General features: G+C 40.0%; 2 protein-coding genes across 2 annotated transcripts in view; one reads left to right on the top strand and one right to left on the bottom strand.

Moving 5' to 3' along the window:
• The first annotated feature begins 1,956 nt into the window (after nt 1-1,956).
• Nucleotides 1,957-5,739, top strand: rbm15 (RNA binding motif protein 15). The gene has a single exon (XM_014019950.1). It carries the CDS (start codon nt 2,274-2,276, stop codon nt 4,812-4,814), a length of 2,541 nt encoding a protein of 846 aa, XP_013875404.1. The 5' UTR covers nt 1,957-2,273; the 3' UTR covers nt 4,815-5,739.
• A 4,011-nt stretch (nt 5,740-9,750) lies between these two features.
• Nucleotides 9,751-18,167, bottom strand: part of slc16a4 (solute carrier family 16 member 4) — a gene marked incomplete at its 5' end in the record, with an annotated part of 32,605 nt that continues 24,188 nt past the window's right edge. Inside the window, 2 exon segments of the mRNA XM_014019936.1 lie at nt 9,751-13,974; nt 17,670-17,763. Coding sequence (XP_013875390.1) covers nt 13,766-13,974; nt 17,670-17,763 — 303 coding nt within the window. The 3' untranslated portion in view covers nt 9,751-13,765.

The raw sequence follows: 18,167 nt of genomic DNA, 5'->3' as shown, positions 1-18,167 counted from the left end.
TGTGTGTGTGTGTGTGTGTGTGTGTGTGTGTGTGTGTGTGTGTGTGTGTGTGTGTGTCTTCCACCGGAGCTATATCTGCATCGCTCTGGTTACTCTCTGTGTTTCACCGGAGAAGCTGTACTGTTCCTCACACATCTATGCATTCAGAAATGAAGCAAGCAGAGGGAAGAAAAGAGCCAGTGGTGGGCATAGTTCCCCTAAAGCACTAAAGTACTAATAGGGGAACTAATTTCCTGATTAGTGCTTTAGGGCTTTTGCTGTTTTTTTTTTTTAAAATCATTAGCGGATTAGCACTTGCCATATTTTTGGGCTAAATTTAGAAGCACTAACTGAGGTCTTTAAAGGTTATTGATCAACAACATTGTTCACAGCTGAGGATGAAAGCTGTCACACATTTTGTTCATATGTTCACACTTATCTACAAGGTCATGTGTGCCAAACTCAAGGCCCACGGGCCAAATGTGGCCTGCGGGTGACTCCTATTTGGCTCATAAAGGGCACTAAGTGACAACATTCTGCACACAGTAAATACTGTCTTATGTTGAAGAAAGTTCCATGTATCATCTGGGTTATATTAGTGCTTTAGAATTAGCTTTTGCTAAAAATTTTCAGTGTGTTAATGCTTTAGAATTAGGGGACCTAAATATTTGAGTTAGTGCTTTAGGGTTAGTGCAACTAATATTTAGATTAGTGCTGCCCACCACTGAAAAGAGCTGTAGAACAGAAAAAAAAAATCTGAAGTGCAGCTCGATGCCTGTCTGCTTTCTATCACAAAACAAACAGAATGACCGTTTTTTTTTCATCTCCCCCTTGTCACTGGAGGTTGACGGAGGCGAGGAGTCCAGCAGGTGTGAGCCTTACTGGACTGAGCTGCTGGTTCAAGGTGCTGCTGAGGTAATGAAGGACAGAATGGATCCAGTTTCTGAGGGTTAACATGTTGTTAGCAGCAACTCCTGATCCACTGCAGGGGTGTGATATAAATATGTACCGAGTAACATACAGTAAGCATGTAGGGTCCTACCATCTTAACCAATGGGAAAATTCAACTGCAGTAGCCAACCTTTCGAAGGCAGCAATAAGATGGTTTTCGACAAAATATCGCAGAATTAAACAAATTTACACAAAAATGCCAACATTTGCACAGAAAAATAAAGATAATACCGTTAAGGCAGAATTTAGACAGTTTATTTGCAAAAAAAAAGTTTTTGGGTTTAGTTACTCTTTATAAGGCTAATTAAAAAATTCTTAATAGTCTTTAATATTATTTTATTCTCATAGAAATACAACAATAAATCGGGTTTCCTGCTTATACATGTGAAAAATAATTAAAATGGTAACATATTAAAATACAAGAGGTTTGATTTAGTGGTCAGCATCTTGTGTGAATTTGATGTGCAAATATAAAGTGGTCTGGCACCTATCTAAATTTCCCATTGCCTACTACTGGAAGGTTCAATAAACCTTTTTACAGTTTTTTTTTAAGTAATTGACGTCAACAAATGGCACCATATTGACCCAAAATGTGTTCTAGGTCTAATTAAAACATGTACTGGACAGTTGCGTTGACCTTAAAAACAGAAAAAGGCCTCCATGGTCATTTCTTTATGACCTTGCTGAATTGGAAATTATACGTTTGCAAGGTTATATATTTCAGTCTATGTACTTTTGCTCAAATGCTGCCATCTTGTGGTTATTAGGTGTAAATAAAGACTAGGTGTTACTTTTCCTCTCTTTTTTGTAAAATAGCCTATTGTTTCTTCTCTTGACAAGTTTCCACTACTGACAAATTTTAGTTTTTTTTATAAAAGTAAAATAAAATATCACCATATGTCATTGTCATTATCTGACTGTGGTTGTACAAAAATCAAACATCAAACATAACAAACTTTAAATTCCATAATTTATTTAAAACTATTGTGACAACAAATCAGTGTTAAGTCAATGACAGATGTTGTTGTTTTTTTTAACTTTGTCAGAATTTCTAATTTATTTAGTAAAATGATCAAAAGGCTGACCAGCTTTTTGTCTTCATTTTTAAGGGCTCTGTGAATGATTGACAAGCTTAGCAAATGTTTCCACCCACTTTCCAGCCAATCACAACACAGGGGGCGGGACTTCACGCTAATCTTAACAAAATGGCGACTGTTGTTGTTTCAGCGCAGCGCCAGTGAATAAATCTGTTAGTCATTTCAGAATATTTCTGCACTCATTTGCAGAAAACACTACAAACAAATAGTCCAAGTACCACGAGGTTCGACTCCTCCAGGGCTGAAATGAAAGGTAAAGAGCGGTCGCCGATTAAAAAACGTTCCCGGGCCTTGGACGATATTCGAGACAGGGGAGGATGCCACCCGACCAGTAAGAAAATGGGGGCTCTGTCGGTTTCCAGTGGGAGTAATAATGGAAACAGTTCGACCAAAAGCGACGGAGGCTCTACGAGACGGAGTCTGCTTGGTGACAAAAGAGACAGAGACTTTGACGGTCACAGCCGGACTGGAAATAACCATGGCTGTCTCCCCTCTGCTGTGGGTAAAAACCACAGCCTGAGCCTGACACTGGACTCATCTTCACCGAGGTCCGCTTCACGGGTGGAGCAGCGAATTCAGCCTCCCAGCGCCGAGAGTGAGTACAAAACACTTAAAATCAGCGACCTCGGCACTCAGCTAAGCGACGAGGACGTAGAGGACGGACTTTTTCACGAGTTTAAAAAATTCGGCGACGTCAGCGTCAAAATAAGCCGCAGCAACGACGAGCGAGTAGCGTTTGTAAACTTCAGGAAGCCGGAGGACGCCAGGGCCGCCAAACACGCCAGAGGCCGGCTTGTGCTGTACGACCGGCCGCTGAAGATCGAGGCGGTCTACATAAACCGGAGGAGAAGCCGCTCCCCCGTGGAGAGGGACTTGTACGGAGCAGCTCCGAGTCACAGACACTTGCAGAGACCCCTCTCCCCCACCGGGCTCGGATACAGGGACTACCGGCTGCAGCAGCTGGCGCTGGGTCGGCTGCCCCCTCCCCCGCCACCCCCTCTGCCCAGAGAGCTGGAGCGGGACAGGGAGTTCGCCCTGTTTGAAGCCAGGGCTCGTCCAGCTTTTATTGCAGAGCGTGCTGCTTTTCGGGAAGAGGATTTCATATCTCAAGAAGATGACCAAAGAGCCAACAGGACGTTGTTTTTAGGCAACCTGGACACAAGTGTTACAGAAGTAGACCTGAGGAGGCTCTTTGACAGGTTTGGGGTCATCACAGAAGTGGACATTAAGAGACCCACACGAGGACAAACCAGCACTTATGGGTTTCTGAAATTTGAGAACCTCGACATGGCTCATCGTGCCAAACTTAGCATGTCTGGCAAAACAGTGGGCCGCAACTCCATAAAGATAGGTTATGGAAAAGCCATGCCCACTACACGTTTATGGGTGGGCGGTCTGGGGCCCTGGGTTCCTTTAGCTGCCTTAGCCAGAGAGTTTGATCGCTTTGGCACCATCAGGACCATAGACTACAGAAAAGGGGACAATTGGGCTTATATTCAGTATGAAAGTTTAGATGCTGCACAAGCAGCTTGGACACATATGAGGGGCTTCCCACTAGGTGGACCAGAGAGACGACTCAGAGTAGACTTCGCAGACACTGAGCATCATTACCAGCAGCAGTTCCTGCAGCCTCTGCCCATACTGCCGTTTGACATGGTGGCAGAGACCTTTGTCCACCGCGCAACGCCTGAACCACTTCGAGTCAGAGATCGGACTCCACCTCCGCTTCACTTCAGAGACAGAGAGCTCTTTCCTGGAACAGAGTGGCCGAACCCAGCCATCCGTGAACGAGTCCGGGCCTCACCCTTCGAGCCCCTGGAGCATTTGGACCGGGAGCGGCGAACTCGGGAGCCTTGGTCTTTGGAGCGAGAGGTTCAGGGACGTGAACCAGCACGCAAACGGCGCGTAATGGAGGACGGGCGTCACCTGGACCTCTCGCCTGACAGCACTGAGAGGACAGTACGACGGAGACGGGCGTCTCCAGACGGCAGTCCCGGAGGCAGCAGCAGAGACGGTGGGCGCTTCAGTGATACAGAGCGCCCGGTGCGGGGCGAGAGAGCCTCCCCAGCCAGAGAACGACACAGCAGTTTGGAAAAGGGGCTGGCTGAGAGGAGGCTCAAAAGTCAAAGTCTCTCAGAAAAAGGACCAAGTAGCACCGTTTCAGCTGGTGGAGAGCGCAAACGAAAATTAGGCGACGGTGGCAAAGGACCCGCTAAGAGAGAACGCTCTGAAAGCAATTCCAAGAGCGGTCAGGCAACCAAGTCGGACGGAACCAGACTCAGTTTAGCTTGGCATGGCATGCTGCTCCTGAAGAACAGCAACTTCCCGGCCAACATGCACCTGTTGGAGGGCGACCACAACGTAGCCAACGACCTGCTCGTCGACAGCACCACGGGAAGGCAGGTGAGCGAGCTGAAGATCACGCAGCGCCTCCGTCTGGACCAGCCCAAGCTGGATGAAGTGTCCCGGCGTATCAAGGTGGCGGGCCCCAGCGGCTACGCCGTCCTGCTAGCAGTTCCTGGAAGCACCGAGGACACGTCGTCTTCTGACTCTGCAGCCTCAACCCAGCGGCCGCTACGCAACCTGGTCTCCTACCTCAATCAAAAACAAGCAGCCGGAGTCATCAGCCTGCCTGTGGGAGGGAGCAGAGATAAAGACAACACGGGGGTTCTTCATGCGTTCCCCCCCTGTGATTTCTCCCAGCAGTTTTTGGATTCCTCTGCTAAAGCTCTGGCAAAAAGCAAAGATGACTATCTGGTCATGATTGTGGTTCGTGGTGCATCATAAGAAAAAAAACAAAACAAAAAAAAACATGCATTAAGATCGAGTGGAATAAAAAAAATCTACTGTATGTCAGTAAATATTGCATGCTGTGTGTTCTGCATCTTGGGGTACAGTAGTATGATGTGAGTGTTTGTATGTCGCCACAAAATCCACTAAAGAAAGAAACAACACTCCTGTCGAACTGAAAAGGTTGAGTTATTATTTTTTAAACATTACTCTTTTAGTAGGTGAACGGGTTAAATTACAGTTACAAACCTGTAATTTAACCTTCTGTAAAAATATTTTTTTTAGCTCAGAGTCATTAGTTTAAATTCAGTTTTTTGAGCCGATTTAACTGTATTTATAACTTTAAAATGTTACATTTCCCAATTAAGGTCAAAGGTGAGACTTTCAAAACTTTTACATAACACATCCAGTACAAAGCACTTCCTACCTGTGTCAAAATTACATAATTCTCACAATGTTTAATAGTTCAGATTTTTTTTAATGGGGTTCTGTGGATAAAAGTTATAACAGTTTTGTCTCTTGTTGTAAACAGATTGTTTTTGAACAATCTCAATCTGGACTAGGACTGTTTAATTCCGACCAGACTGACGAGCTAACGGCTAGTTTGAGCAGGGTGCGAGTGCGTTGCTGCTATCTGAACAACTCCATTCTCATGTTTGTCATAATGGTTTATGCAAACACTGTTTCAAATATTTACTTAGTTCTCAGCTTTTCATTGCACGATTAATGTGTTAGATATATTTTATTCCTGCTCCAAGTTCCTCAGGCTGCACCAGAAGTGCTACAGCCAGCTGCTGCCACTCGTTGCGCTTGCAAAACCCACAAATTATTTAAATAGACAATTAAATGTTTGCATGGACCACTATGATTTTACATCAATCCACTTTGTTCATTGTTTTTTTTTAATCACTTCAGTAGAAAATAGAGCTTAATATTAATTTCTTCATCAATGATTTTTTTTTTCACTTTGCTCATTGTTAACTCAGTCCTGTCAGAGTTTAACTTCTTCCTCCAGTCTTATTGTTCAAACATCTGTCTACAACAGGTTAATGATTGTCAATAACTTTTTTGTATCCCCACCCCTTAAAAAAAACCGAATTAGCCCTTTAAAACCCCCCCCCCCCCACCAAAAAAAAAAGACAAACTTAAAAGGTCATGCTTGTTGGTTCTGTATTACATCCTTCTCTGATGTTGTTACACTTTTTATATTGTATGTTCACATCAGAAGGTTTTCAATTTAAAAGCCTTGTCAGCTGTTACCATAACAATGAAGGTGAACATTTTAAGCTATTTAGTAAGATAGATAATGTCATTAGTGTGGGGGGAAAAGTTGAACTTTTGAGGTGTCAAACCCACACAACCCTTTTTCAGTGGACCACACTTCTGTTACATTTACCATCTGTTATTTATGTCTCAGCAATTATGAAAGGAGTGTGATTTGCTGAAAAAAAATTAAATTGTATGTGTTCTGCTTTGGTTAAAATTGGAGGAAAAAAATATTTTTTTCTTTTTAAAAACAGGTCCTCCATTTCATTAACTTTCATTACAGTGTAAGTGACAGATTCATGTTCAGGTTGTTTGAATTTGTTGTTCTTTTTACCCGCAAGCCACATTTCATTATAAATAGTGGACTTCAATGTATGGAATGCTAAATACTAACAGATTTGAAATTTCTAGCATAGGAATCAGTCTCTTAACAAGGAGCAAAGTGTAGTTCAGGAAATATTAACACTTCTTAAACGTTTAAAGTTGGTTTTTATTTTTAATTTTGTGAACCTCTTTATCCTTTTAGAAATGGTTCTGCATTGTGATCTATATAAAACTGAAACGCTAATCCGCAACAAAACTTTAGAGGGTTTTGTGTTCATGTTTGAGTCCTTTTCATTTCCTTTGAACTAGCAAGTCTCACATTTATAAGAACATTTAAAGATAGTGGAAAACATATTGTCCAGAGTAACAAACCTGTTGTTTGTGCACTTGCTAGCTCTGTGCAGTTTTATGGTTTTAGATGTGTTTTACCAGTAAATGTCCAGTTTAATTTTAGAAGTTTACATTTGACAGTAACTCACTTAAGCCTGCCAACATGGTTTCTTTATTTTTGTTGAGACATTTTCTATTTGTCATGCAGTAGTAACTTATATGCATTATAATTTGCTGAGTTTGATTTAATATGTAATGAAAACACATGTACAAGGGAACGTCACATCGCTGAAACTGTGGACTTCGGAGGAGACGAGTGCAGAGCTGCAAGCCTCTGTAGGAAAAGGCGCACCTAGTGTTTGTGAGTCCTCATTGAACGGGGCAGCTTTTTAAGTTGTGTAGCCCATCTGCACCTGTGATGACTTCTGTTTTAAGTGGAAAAGTTGCGCAATGTACGCTTTGATGTCATGGGAAAGGAAAGTCCGTTGTGCCCATGCGAAGTTGTTCACGTAACTGCGAGTGCATTTGGGCACTTAATGTGACCGTTTGTCAATAAATTGTTCATTTGAAGGGAAAGTGTTTCTTCGATGGAAAAATGAATTGAAGGAAACGAGCTGCGATGCCTTTGTTATGTTTCAAAGGAGTTGTCACTTGAAATGTTGTTTCTGCTCGCAAGAGGGGAGACAATTTGCAAGTTAGCTCCAGTGAGGAGAGACCTGTGTTTCCTGTGAGGATCACTGTTTGCTTACAGGCCGGTTCTGATTCACTTCGACTGTCCCTGCTGGCACGCACGCACCTGATCAGGACCGGGGAGCCTCTGCCTGCTCTTTTGTTTGCAGTGAAATGGTTTCAGACGCACGCTGTGAAGCAAGCTGGGAGGAAAAGTGGTGGAGCTCCGCATGCCTGTGTCCCGTTTTCTTAAAGCGTTCACATGCGTTGATCCAGTTTCTGAATAGGAAGCAAGAGAGGCGCAGCGCTGATTGTTGAACACACTCCACCTGGGAGGTCGTGGGCCACACAACTCTGAAATTCCCATAGATCTGCAGTTCACTGTCACGCTGAAGAGAAGAGACCCAGCGAAAGCACTGGTTTTGGCTGATTTGGTCTTTTATTATCCTTCGACCAGTTCTAATCTGGTTTGACTTGATGTTTGTATCAGGAAAAGAGGTTTGGCTCAGACCTCAGCTAGGAATATTATCATCACCCTGCCTTGGTGCTCGTCTGAATCCTGTCAGAGGAGATGAGTGAAGCTGTTTCCTGTCACCATCTGAGCTCTGCTGCTGGATGGAGACGACTCGCAAGGGATCCACACAGCGGACGACTTTCACTGAAGTTCTGTTAGATGTTTTAAAGCTTCGTGACACAGAAAGGAAAGTTTTGAAATCCAGCTACCATCAGTTTTAGCTGCTAGAGTAAAAACACATTTAGTAATCTGTGTTGAGGAGGACCTCTGGAGAAGCACGGAGCAGCTTCTTTGTGTCTCCCACAGTCAGTCAGTTGGTACCCAGGATGGAGCTGGTATCAGTGTGTGACTGCTGCACACAAACAGCATCATGGTGAGTAAGATGAACAAGAGCTGCCGGCCATGTCTGTGTCGGTGGCTGTGGCAGCGGGGGTGAGTATTCTCTGTAAACACCATATCCACGCACACAAAAAAAGGTGCACTTGTGTTTTTATGTAATGCTCAGGTTAGCATTTCCTTTCCTTAATATATTTTATACACTTCTGCTTTGGTCAATTTAAGAGTCAGATGAACAAAAATGATTGCAAATAAGGTCTTTGAAAACAAAAGCTGATTAGCTTGCTGAGAAAGCAACATTTATCTTGCAGGATGAAGTCATGTTACATAAGCTTTTATTAGGCAACTGCTGCCATCTACAGTTATGGAATATTTCAGTTCAATTTTGTCACAATAATAGGTGTGTTTAGTCTAAAAAGTGGAAGAAAAATCCTCCAGTAAAGGTCAGGACAAGTGCTAATGAAAAAACAAAAAAACCCTGTTTCACAGCAAACAAATTGTTAAATTCTTTTGAGATGAATGATTACAAATTAGGTATTTAGGTGTTGATGGTTTATTAAATTTTTATCTTTAAAACAGAATGATGTGATTTAGATAACTGACATTGCAACCATTTACTACAAACAGTTTAATAATGTTGCACAGTGTTGTATAAAGTACCACAAAGTGATAAGTAAAAGTACAAGTATCTTACCAAAAAAAAAAAAGACTTTGGTAAAAGTTGAAGTCTCCTGTATATTACTTGAGTAAAAGTCTTAAAGTATCTGGTATTTTTGTACTTAAGTATTAAAAGTAAAAGGATTGATTTAAAATGAGCAGTTAGATTTTCTCTAAGGACAATTATTAGGAGGTGACCTCCCCGAAAAATGCACAAATGACTTTCATATTTAAATAGTGTTAAATTTAGGATGCACTAGTCCAGCTGTTTCAGTTTATATACATATATTAAGGCTGCACAAACCTTTTCTCCAAAATGAAAATCTATCAGAGGGCTGCGGCCAAATGCAATAATATAATTCATGAAAAACAAATACTTAAGTACAGGCCTTTTAATGATTATGTCCTGCTGGAGTGTGACATGATTTGTTTGTGTACAAAATAATACAGTATCAGTATTTTATTATACTTCTCATTCAACCACACTTAAATTCACTCTATCTAGGAGGCACAGTTTAAATGAATAGTATTTATTTTTTACAATAAGCAGCTGGGAGGAAAACAAGCAAAAATGAAATAAAAGTAATGACTTTCTAATTCTTGCCTTTTAAAAAATGTAAGAAGTAGAAAGTACAGATAATTGTGTGAAAATGTAAGAAGTCGAAGTAAAAAGTAGGCTGAAAAATAGTTAAGTAAAGTACAGATACCCAAAAATTCTACTTCAGTGCAGTAATGAGGTATTTGTACTTTGTTACTTTACTACTGGTACTCTGATGTTGCATATATTTTTAAGAGACATTTATTAACTTAGGTAAGTAAAATAATTTAACTCAAACATTAAAGGAACACATTTTATTCTAATAAGACATGTTTTTTCTGGGACTTCATTTTTTTTCTTGTACATTTACTTAAACAATGAAGTTAATTAGTGCTGATGTTGCTCTCACTACTTTAAACCTGTGTGTGGTTTATTGTCCCTGGTCTTCCACAGTGTTAGTTAAAGTGCAATATGCACTTATTAAGTTAACAAAATCCTCTCAATATTCAGAAATTAAAAGGCCTTTCATGAATCATGTAAGTTCAATACATACTGTAATTGCAATGAGAGACTCGGCTCTGCCAACAGGAAATACATTCAGGCTGAACTGCCACAGTATCAGCTATTAGGGAGGTAAAGCCTATTTTCTACATCAATGAAACCTGATACAACAAGCACCAATGGGGTAAAATGAGTGTGTTTGTAGCAAATTTGAAATCTATAATCTGAAATATGAAAAAAAAAGAAGCTTTGAGACAAAATATTTAAGCTACGGTACTGATTTCTTTGGTTTATACTTTTTTTTACACATTACAAAAAGCTTCCTTTTAAACTTTAAAACAAACATTTCTGCTAAAGTGATACTAGCTGAACCATACATAAACTTCACAAACTGTTTTTAAAGTTGATTGGTGTTAATGAGACGCCTTGATTAAACATTTTTGCAAATATTTATTCAGTTCTGGTGCACAGTGATGCACTTTTGCAAATCAGCTCAGTTCATAAACACCAAAGCATCTCTGTTAAAATACAATCTGACTTAGTGGGATTAGTTATAAAAGCAACAGTTTTCACATCTTCATGTCATCCGGTCAAAAGGAATGAAGCTTGTGATTTTTTTTTTCAACAAAATCGTTTGAAAATCAACAGAATAAAAGCTTTCTTTGTTTTTGCTTTTTTTACAGAGATCATCTGAACCAATGAGTTTTGGCAACACTGGACTCCTGGACCTATTTACTGTAAGCAACCTTTCTATGCTGAGTAATGACATAACATGTGGAATGTTTTCAAGTGAATTTGAGAAATACTGTATTCATGTTCAATATATAACCAAAATTGTACATTATTGTAATGATATAAGTGAAATGTTTATCAAGTTTGGTGTCAATAAAGTATATTTAACTGGCTGTAAATAACTTGGTCTTAGTTGTCTTAAATAACACACTGAACCACAAGTCATTAAAAGTGTTTAAGGCAAAAAAAAAAACCTCAAGTTTGAATGGAGCAGAATGAGTGAGGTTGTTGACAAATTTAGGAGCCAGAACGTTGACCAATACCTGCTTCCCCCATCTGATGGAGCATCTGTTGAAACAAGTTGTTACGTAATCAAAAGGCACTGGGTTCAAATGGTCTTTATCAGCAGGGTTTCAGTTAATATGTTGCTCACACATAAAGATCCTTCAACTTAACAAGTGACTAACAAGTAAAATGATCGATAACCATGTCCACTTTAAAGCATTAAACAGTTTTTTTGTTTGTTTTACAAAAGGTTCATAGTGGAGAAGCTTCTATGGCCCCAAATCACCACTTGTAGTGAATGCAGCTCGTGAGCCAAAAAAAAAAAAAAAAAAGCTTTTGTGCATGACTTTTCAGAAAAACAATACAAAGAGCCTTGCTCTGGATTGTGAAAACCAGCTGAGGGGGAATAACTTGGTGCTAATTGAAACTGCATTCTTGGAGAAGGAGCCGTCTTTGTCCACAAGAGGGCAGCATAATAAAACACATCAGTGTTTTATTTTTTCAGCTAGTCAAATGACAATGGGCAGAAATAAAAACACAAAGTCATGTAGTGAGGCTTCAAGTGGCAGGAAGGTTTCTGATGCATCTTTGGCTGAGTTCACAAGAAAGTTAGTAAAAAAAACACATCACCCATAAGGCAACTGTGACAACCAAAGGAGCAAACTGAAAATCACAAAAATATGAAATAAAAACATAAAAAAGAACTGACATACTCCCATTTATAAACAGCAACTTTTAAGTTGGCTGAGCGCTGCAAAAGTCTGGGCAACAGTTCTCAATCAGTCCCATTGGCCTTCGTGCTCATCATCACACACAGTTGGTCAGGTTTTTTTTTTTTTGACATACAAAAAAATTGAAAGAATGATGCAAAAATTAGACACAAAACGCACAGAAAACCCTGCTGTTGAGTGGAGCTTATTGGCCCCATCACTCCTCAGGCTGAGAGAAATTCAGACATGTAGGGAATGACTGAACTGGCTTCTTCTCTCAGGAGCTGGTGTGTTTGCAACATTCAGATTTTAAGGAAAATGCTGAGTCGGTGTGCTCTTGCATAGAACTGCTATGTGTTACTATTGTCACATCTACACGTGTGTTAATGTGCATTTTCACCGTGACCAACAAGGTGAGAAAAAGTTTATAGTTGTGGCTTTTAAAAAAGCAACAACTGAGGTTTTAATTTGTTCCATTTTCTTTTCTTTTATTGCTATTTCCCCACGAAATGAAGTATTCTTACTTGTGCGAAGGATTTCCAGCAAAATCATTACAAAGAATAAAAAACAACAATGAGTAGTGACTAGGTTTGGGCAAAACCGTATTCTGTGCACTTTATCATCAGTAAAACTGTCAATTAATATTTGCCACTTTGCAATTAGTGCTTTGTGATGATGTATTTTTGTATATAAAACACCATCACTGTCAGGCCTGTGAGCCCAATAGTGGAAGGTGGCGTGAAGCAGCTAATGCTAACCCTAACGAACCTATTTAATCCCCTGAAACACCAACATAAACCACAAGGAAAGCCAGAAAATATGAACCAGAACTGCATCAGCCACATGCAAGTGCAATTGTCATCTATTAATCATCATATTAATTGTTTTTGGCTAAACGTCACAGTTAATTGTGATGTTTGTCAATATTGCCCAACCCTAGTGGTGACAGATGAGTTTATTGTGGCTCGAACGCTATTTATGGAGTAAAACTGGTGAAAGTGTCGGGTGCTCTTGCTGACTTCTATATGTTGAGGGAGTTTCAGTGTCGGTTTAAAAATAAGAGCTGAAAGCAGGAATGTCAGCAGTGGATATACGAAAGGCTCGTGTGAGTGTAAAAACATCAAGTCAGAGTATGTGGAGGTGTCGTAAACAGCTTATATCTGAGCTCAACTTCAAGGGCAAAAAAGTTGCCAATTATAACTTCTGGACTTTAAAAAATAAAATCTGAAGTTGGTGAAAAAAAAGTGAGCAAATAGCAACAAGTAAGAAAGATGGGGTTTAGAGGAACAGAAAATTGATCTCAATTGGATCATGAAATACCAAAATCAAAACCATAATGACGGTTTTCCAAAATTCTGAGCCAGAAATTGAAGGTTCTGAACGTTAAACCTGGATGAGATTCTGCTGGATAAAACAGTATTGCTAAGAAAACTCTAAATATTCAAAGATCAGAGAGTTCAGTGTTGACATGCCTTCAACAATTCAACAGAATCCAGTTACTGTTAAACTACAGGGAAAACCTGATTTTTTGGCTTCATTTACAAGATGACATATTGTGACATGGGAGCCGGCTGCAGTGATATATTTGCTCAGTAATTTGATTACCTGCCAGTTAAAGGTCAGAGGAACTGTCACCCAACATAACAGTGACTTGGCCCAAAATGCACAACAGTGCTTACAGGTTCACACACACAGCTGAAGGCTCCTCAGGACACGCCCCCTCCTTCTGTTATTGTCCTCATAGAACTGGCTGAAGATAAAACTTTGACAACAACCGCACATTATCGATTCTTCAAACACAACGCAGAGTTGGTGCAGTTTTGTTGTCTTACTCAGAGATGTTTTTTTCCCTGCAATAAATTACCTTTGTAGTGAACACCTTCAGTTGTATGTCAATAAGAAAATAAAGAGTCAAAGTATTTTGGCTTATTTGAACGTTCAGACCACAATCTTGTGTCACTGTATTGCTTGTTGAAACAATGACCAAGGTCCCCACTTCAGGTTTGAGTCCAGGGTCCAAGGTCTGAGGGCCTGCGATCATGAGCATGTTAGCTCAAGATCAACACCCCACCCCCAGATTTCATTCCTACACAGCACCGTTCTGTAGGTGGTCAGGAGTGAAGCAGCCGTTAATCCTACAGCTGCTCTCGGCCTTCTTGTTCTGGGGCAGTTTTCTCCTGAGCTGCCAGCGCTGAGCGAGCGGCTCCATGAACAGAGAGAGGGAGGACAGTAGATAGCAGAGGCCCGCCAGGTAGAAGGAGCAGTCATAAGTCTGCGTGTAGTCATACAGGAACCCTACGAAACAGAAACGTGTTCAGTGTCTGAGTATGCTAAACTTCACCTGGGAGAGACGCGGCAATCTGAAATTTATTTTATTATTATGAACAATTATTATCTTACCTGTTGTAGATAAATCTTTGAATGACCTAGTTTTTGGAAAAGGAGAGTTTAAGTCTGGTAAGGGTAACGACCCAACGGCTAGACTGAAAGGAACCAAGATCAAAGTGGACTGCTGCCCTCTTAAAACAACGCAAATCTCCAAAGTTTCATGGTGGTTCATGAGGTCATGCTTAGCTTGGAATCTTATCAGAATCAAACTCCTTCTCCAAACTGAGGTCATCCAAAGAGCTACATATCAACAAAAGGTGTGATTATACTGTATTTGTTCATTACCTTTTTAAAAACACAAAAGTATACAAAATGTCAACCGGTTATCTTTGAATATTACAACAAATGGATGTGGTAAATGGTAATGGCCTGAACTTGTACAGCGCTTCACACTTCACCCGCTCACATACATATTCACACACTGAAGGTGGTAAGCTACACTGTAGCCACAGCTGCCCTGGGGCACACTGACAGGTGAGGCTGCCATGCACTAGAGCCACCAGGTCCTCTGACCACCACCAGCAGGCAAGGAGGGGGAAATGTTTTGCCCAAAGACACAACAATTGAGTCTAATGAAGCAAGGATTTGAGCCAGCAACCCACCAGTTACAGGACAAACCCCTACCTCTTGTCACCACTGTTGCCCCATGTAAGAAAAATTATGCACTAGAATAAAAAGGCCTAATATTTCCTGAAGAAATGTTTATAATCTGCTGACTATTTTTCATCTCATGTGACCATGAGCACTTAGAGCCAGGGCCGGTCTGTGGCATAGGCAATACAGGCAAATCTAAGTGTGCCATCTATGTAGGGGGCACCATATATAACTTTTTATCAGCGTATGGTAGATTTGTTCCGTAGAATAATCACTGGTCACTGTGGTTTATGAAGGTAACATGTCGTGCTTTGTCACTATGAGGCATTATACGTTGCAGATGAATGATATTTCATGATAAAAGTACAAGATGTTGTCAGACTAATTACTGGTGCTCTATGTGTAAATAGAAAACAAAATAAGGATAATGGAAGTTTCAGTCATGATCTCAGGTTAAAGTCTAGTTTTCAGTGTTCTACCATCATAAAATACTAAATATTTTATGTTGTTTAATCAATCGCAAGAATTTAGTAAAATGCTCTGCAAACTGTTGGAAAATGCAGAGTTCTGAGTAGATCTTTCAAAAATTTTCTAGGGTAGTATACTTCTGGACCCCCCTAGAACTGTTTCCCCCCACAGCTGCTCGTTAACATGAACAGGTGTTTCTCATTGCTGTCAGCAAATGTTGTCAGATATGAGGTTGACTTCTGGTATTCTGTTTTAAATTAATTTTATTGTTAACTATTTTAATTAGACAACCTGGTTTCTAAAGATGACAAATAATATCAAAGACAAAACTTTTTTTATTTGGTATATGAATGGATGTAAATTGGAAGTGAGATTTAGGTAACTGCACAAGGGGTGCCACCTGAAATCTTGCCTAGGGCTCCATATTGGCTAGGGCCGGCCCTGCTCAGTGTATTTGTTGTAAATGATTCTCAGACACTACCACACCATGATTTAGCCCAATACAATAAAGAGAGTAAAGACAGAAAAAAATCAATACAGTTAAAACGCTGAAATACCAAACAGAATTAAGTTCTCCAAAACACTTTGAAAGATGTTGAGTAATATTTGGTTGCACAAGTTTGGCACCAATCAGATTCTAAAAATAGCTTTTGGCCACCAAGAAATGTTCAATAATGTCTATTTATTGCCAAGATGTTTTGCGAAAATGTAGGTTAATATAGTTCAACTTTTTCAGTCCAGCCCTTCCTTTGAGCTGCATAAGGTGAGCTTTAGGTAATTAAACCTGCTAACAGACCCAGTTCTTCACCCCTCACCTACTTATCTAACCTTTAGTAACATATTATGTTCGTTATCGTCATTGATTAAAAAGAATGAGACGACAACTTCAGAAGGATACTCTTTCAGGAGAAGAAAACAGGTTAAATATTGTCAATCACCTGCAGCCAAATGGAGGTTTCTTTTTGGAGTGGAGGACATTGTAAACAGAGTTTAAAGTTATTTCTGTACCACCCTAAAGAGACCCTTCAACATATTTCACTCCCTGTGATCCAGGTGCTTCTCTGAGGAGATTCCTGAACACAGAACCAATATGCCAAAGCTTAAATGACTTTAACTAAAACCAAATGTTAACAATTAGGGTTTAAAAGTTACTTTCCTACAAATACCTGGATCAGGTATCTGCAACCTGTGGGACCTGAACCTCTGTAATATTTATAGCCTGTTTTAAACTGTTAATAGGAAGTGTTTTTTAGTAGTTTTTCTGCCCTGTTTTTTGCTTAAGATTAACCTTTGCTTAAAGACTGACATACATCTTTATTGGCATCAAAATGTACGTCTGTAGAAACAGATAGTTTGTCTGAACATTGCGCAAAATAAAAATAAAGGCACGCCTCCAATAAGAGCCACTTACCCAAGAAGTTGAAATAAATAGAAGCTGAGGTCTTCTTTTTAAATAAACATCATATTTCCGAAACAAACCAAGAAACTGAGCTCACTTTTTACAGTATGTTCATTCTTTTTAACGCGTTGGACTGCAGCCTAATGCTTTATTTACTTATAACTGGGCTACTCTTTTTTTATAGTGTCATATTTGGTAATATACTGTAAGTATGTAAGTAAAAGAAAATGTTTTTGTCCTATCACTTACAAAGTCATGCATACAATATAATGCAACCTAAACTGTAGCTTTTGTATATAGATAAAAAATAATCAATTGTGTTTCATGGCTCAAGTACATTCTGTGGCTCTAGGCAAACTTTATTTGGTGGTAAAGCTGTGATGTAAAGCTTTCAGACCTCTGACCTAGTGAATGAAAAAAAATAAAAAGCATGGCTTAGTTTGTGTGTTAATCACAAGAAGATATGTAACTGAGTTGAGTGTTCCACATATTAAGGAAGGTTTCAGCAGATCAGGTGTACTGTTATCTTTTTTTAGTTGACCTGGAGACGACTTTAAGCCATTAGACACACACTGAGACAGAGATGCAAAACTTGTGTAACAAAAAACTGATCCCAGATTAGAAGCAGCTCTCTAAGACTACAAAAGGCAAGCTGCAATCAGTTAAATAAAGTGACTCGGGCCTTCCACGAAAACGGTCCTGTTATTCTGAGGCTCTGACCCAGTAACCCCTGTGTGCAGGCTCCTCAGAGCAAATCCAGATTTCCAGTAATGCACTGAGACCAGCACTGCTGGTTTTTCTACTGTATGTTTTGAGTTTTCATGTTCGTACACTTTAAGGTACTTCCAGGAATTCAGGGCTGAGTGAAAATATGAAGCAGGGGGGCCGTCAACCTGTCAATCACCTCCCTAACGCACCACTTCTTCTCACCACACACGCTTCCTGTCTTCAGCCCTCTGAACCATCTCTCACACTGAAACACGCACAAACTCCGTGCAACGTATCATTTGGAAGAGAAATACTGTTGTGGCTTTCATCCAACACACATGCAGAACTCATGGACATGTTTGTGTACATTTGGGAGAAATGAGTCCACACATGCATAACTCTTGGAAGGATTTCCAAGAAGCCATCCACTCACCTGCCAAAGGAGGCCCCGTGAGGCAGCCCAAGCCCACAAAGAACATGGAGAAGCCCATAGAGTTATTGAGTTTCTCAGAGCCGACGAGATCAACCTGCAGGGTAGAAAGGCACATTTATCCTGAAGATCTTCACACCCAGAGTAAAGTTACAACCAGTTCTAATCTGCATGTACTGCATAGCTCAAGTCCCATAATTACACACTGCAGAACAACATTTAATGAACAGCTAACAGGAAGCCAGAAAACAGTTAAACAGTCTCATGTTTACTGAGATGGGTCAAAAACATTGAAGTAACTTTAAACTTATTTTACTATTCTGTGATAAAACCATTTTTCTCAATTTTAACGTCTACATTTAAGTACAAAATGAAAAGACTGATTTGTGATAAAGCTGCTCTTGTCGTAAACATCAAAATAGCCACATAGCTATTAATTCCATGATTATGCACAAAATCAAATTATGACTCAAAGATGTTTATAGCATTATTATATAATTT

This window comes from Austrofundulus limnaeus, unplaced genomic scaffold, assembly GCF_001266775.1.
Source record: "Austrofundulus limnaeus strain Quisiro unplaced genomic scaffold, Austrofundulus_limnaeus-1.0 Scaffold3, whole genome shotgun sequence".
NCBI classification, from domain to species: domain Eukaryota; kingdom Metazoa; phylum Chordata; class Actinopteri; order Cyprinodontiformes; family Rivulidae; genus Austrofundulus; species Austrofundulus limnaeus.
Note: the sequence above shows the minus strand (reverse complement) of the source record. Positions and strands in the feature narration are given on the sequence as shown.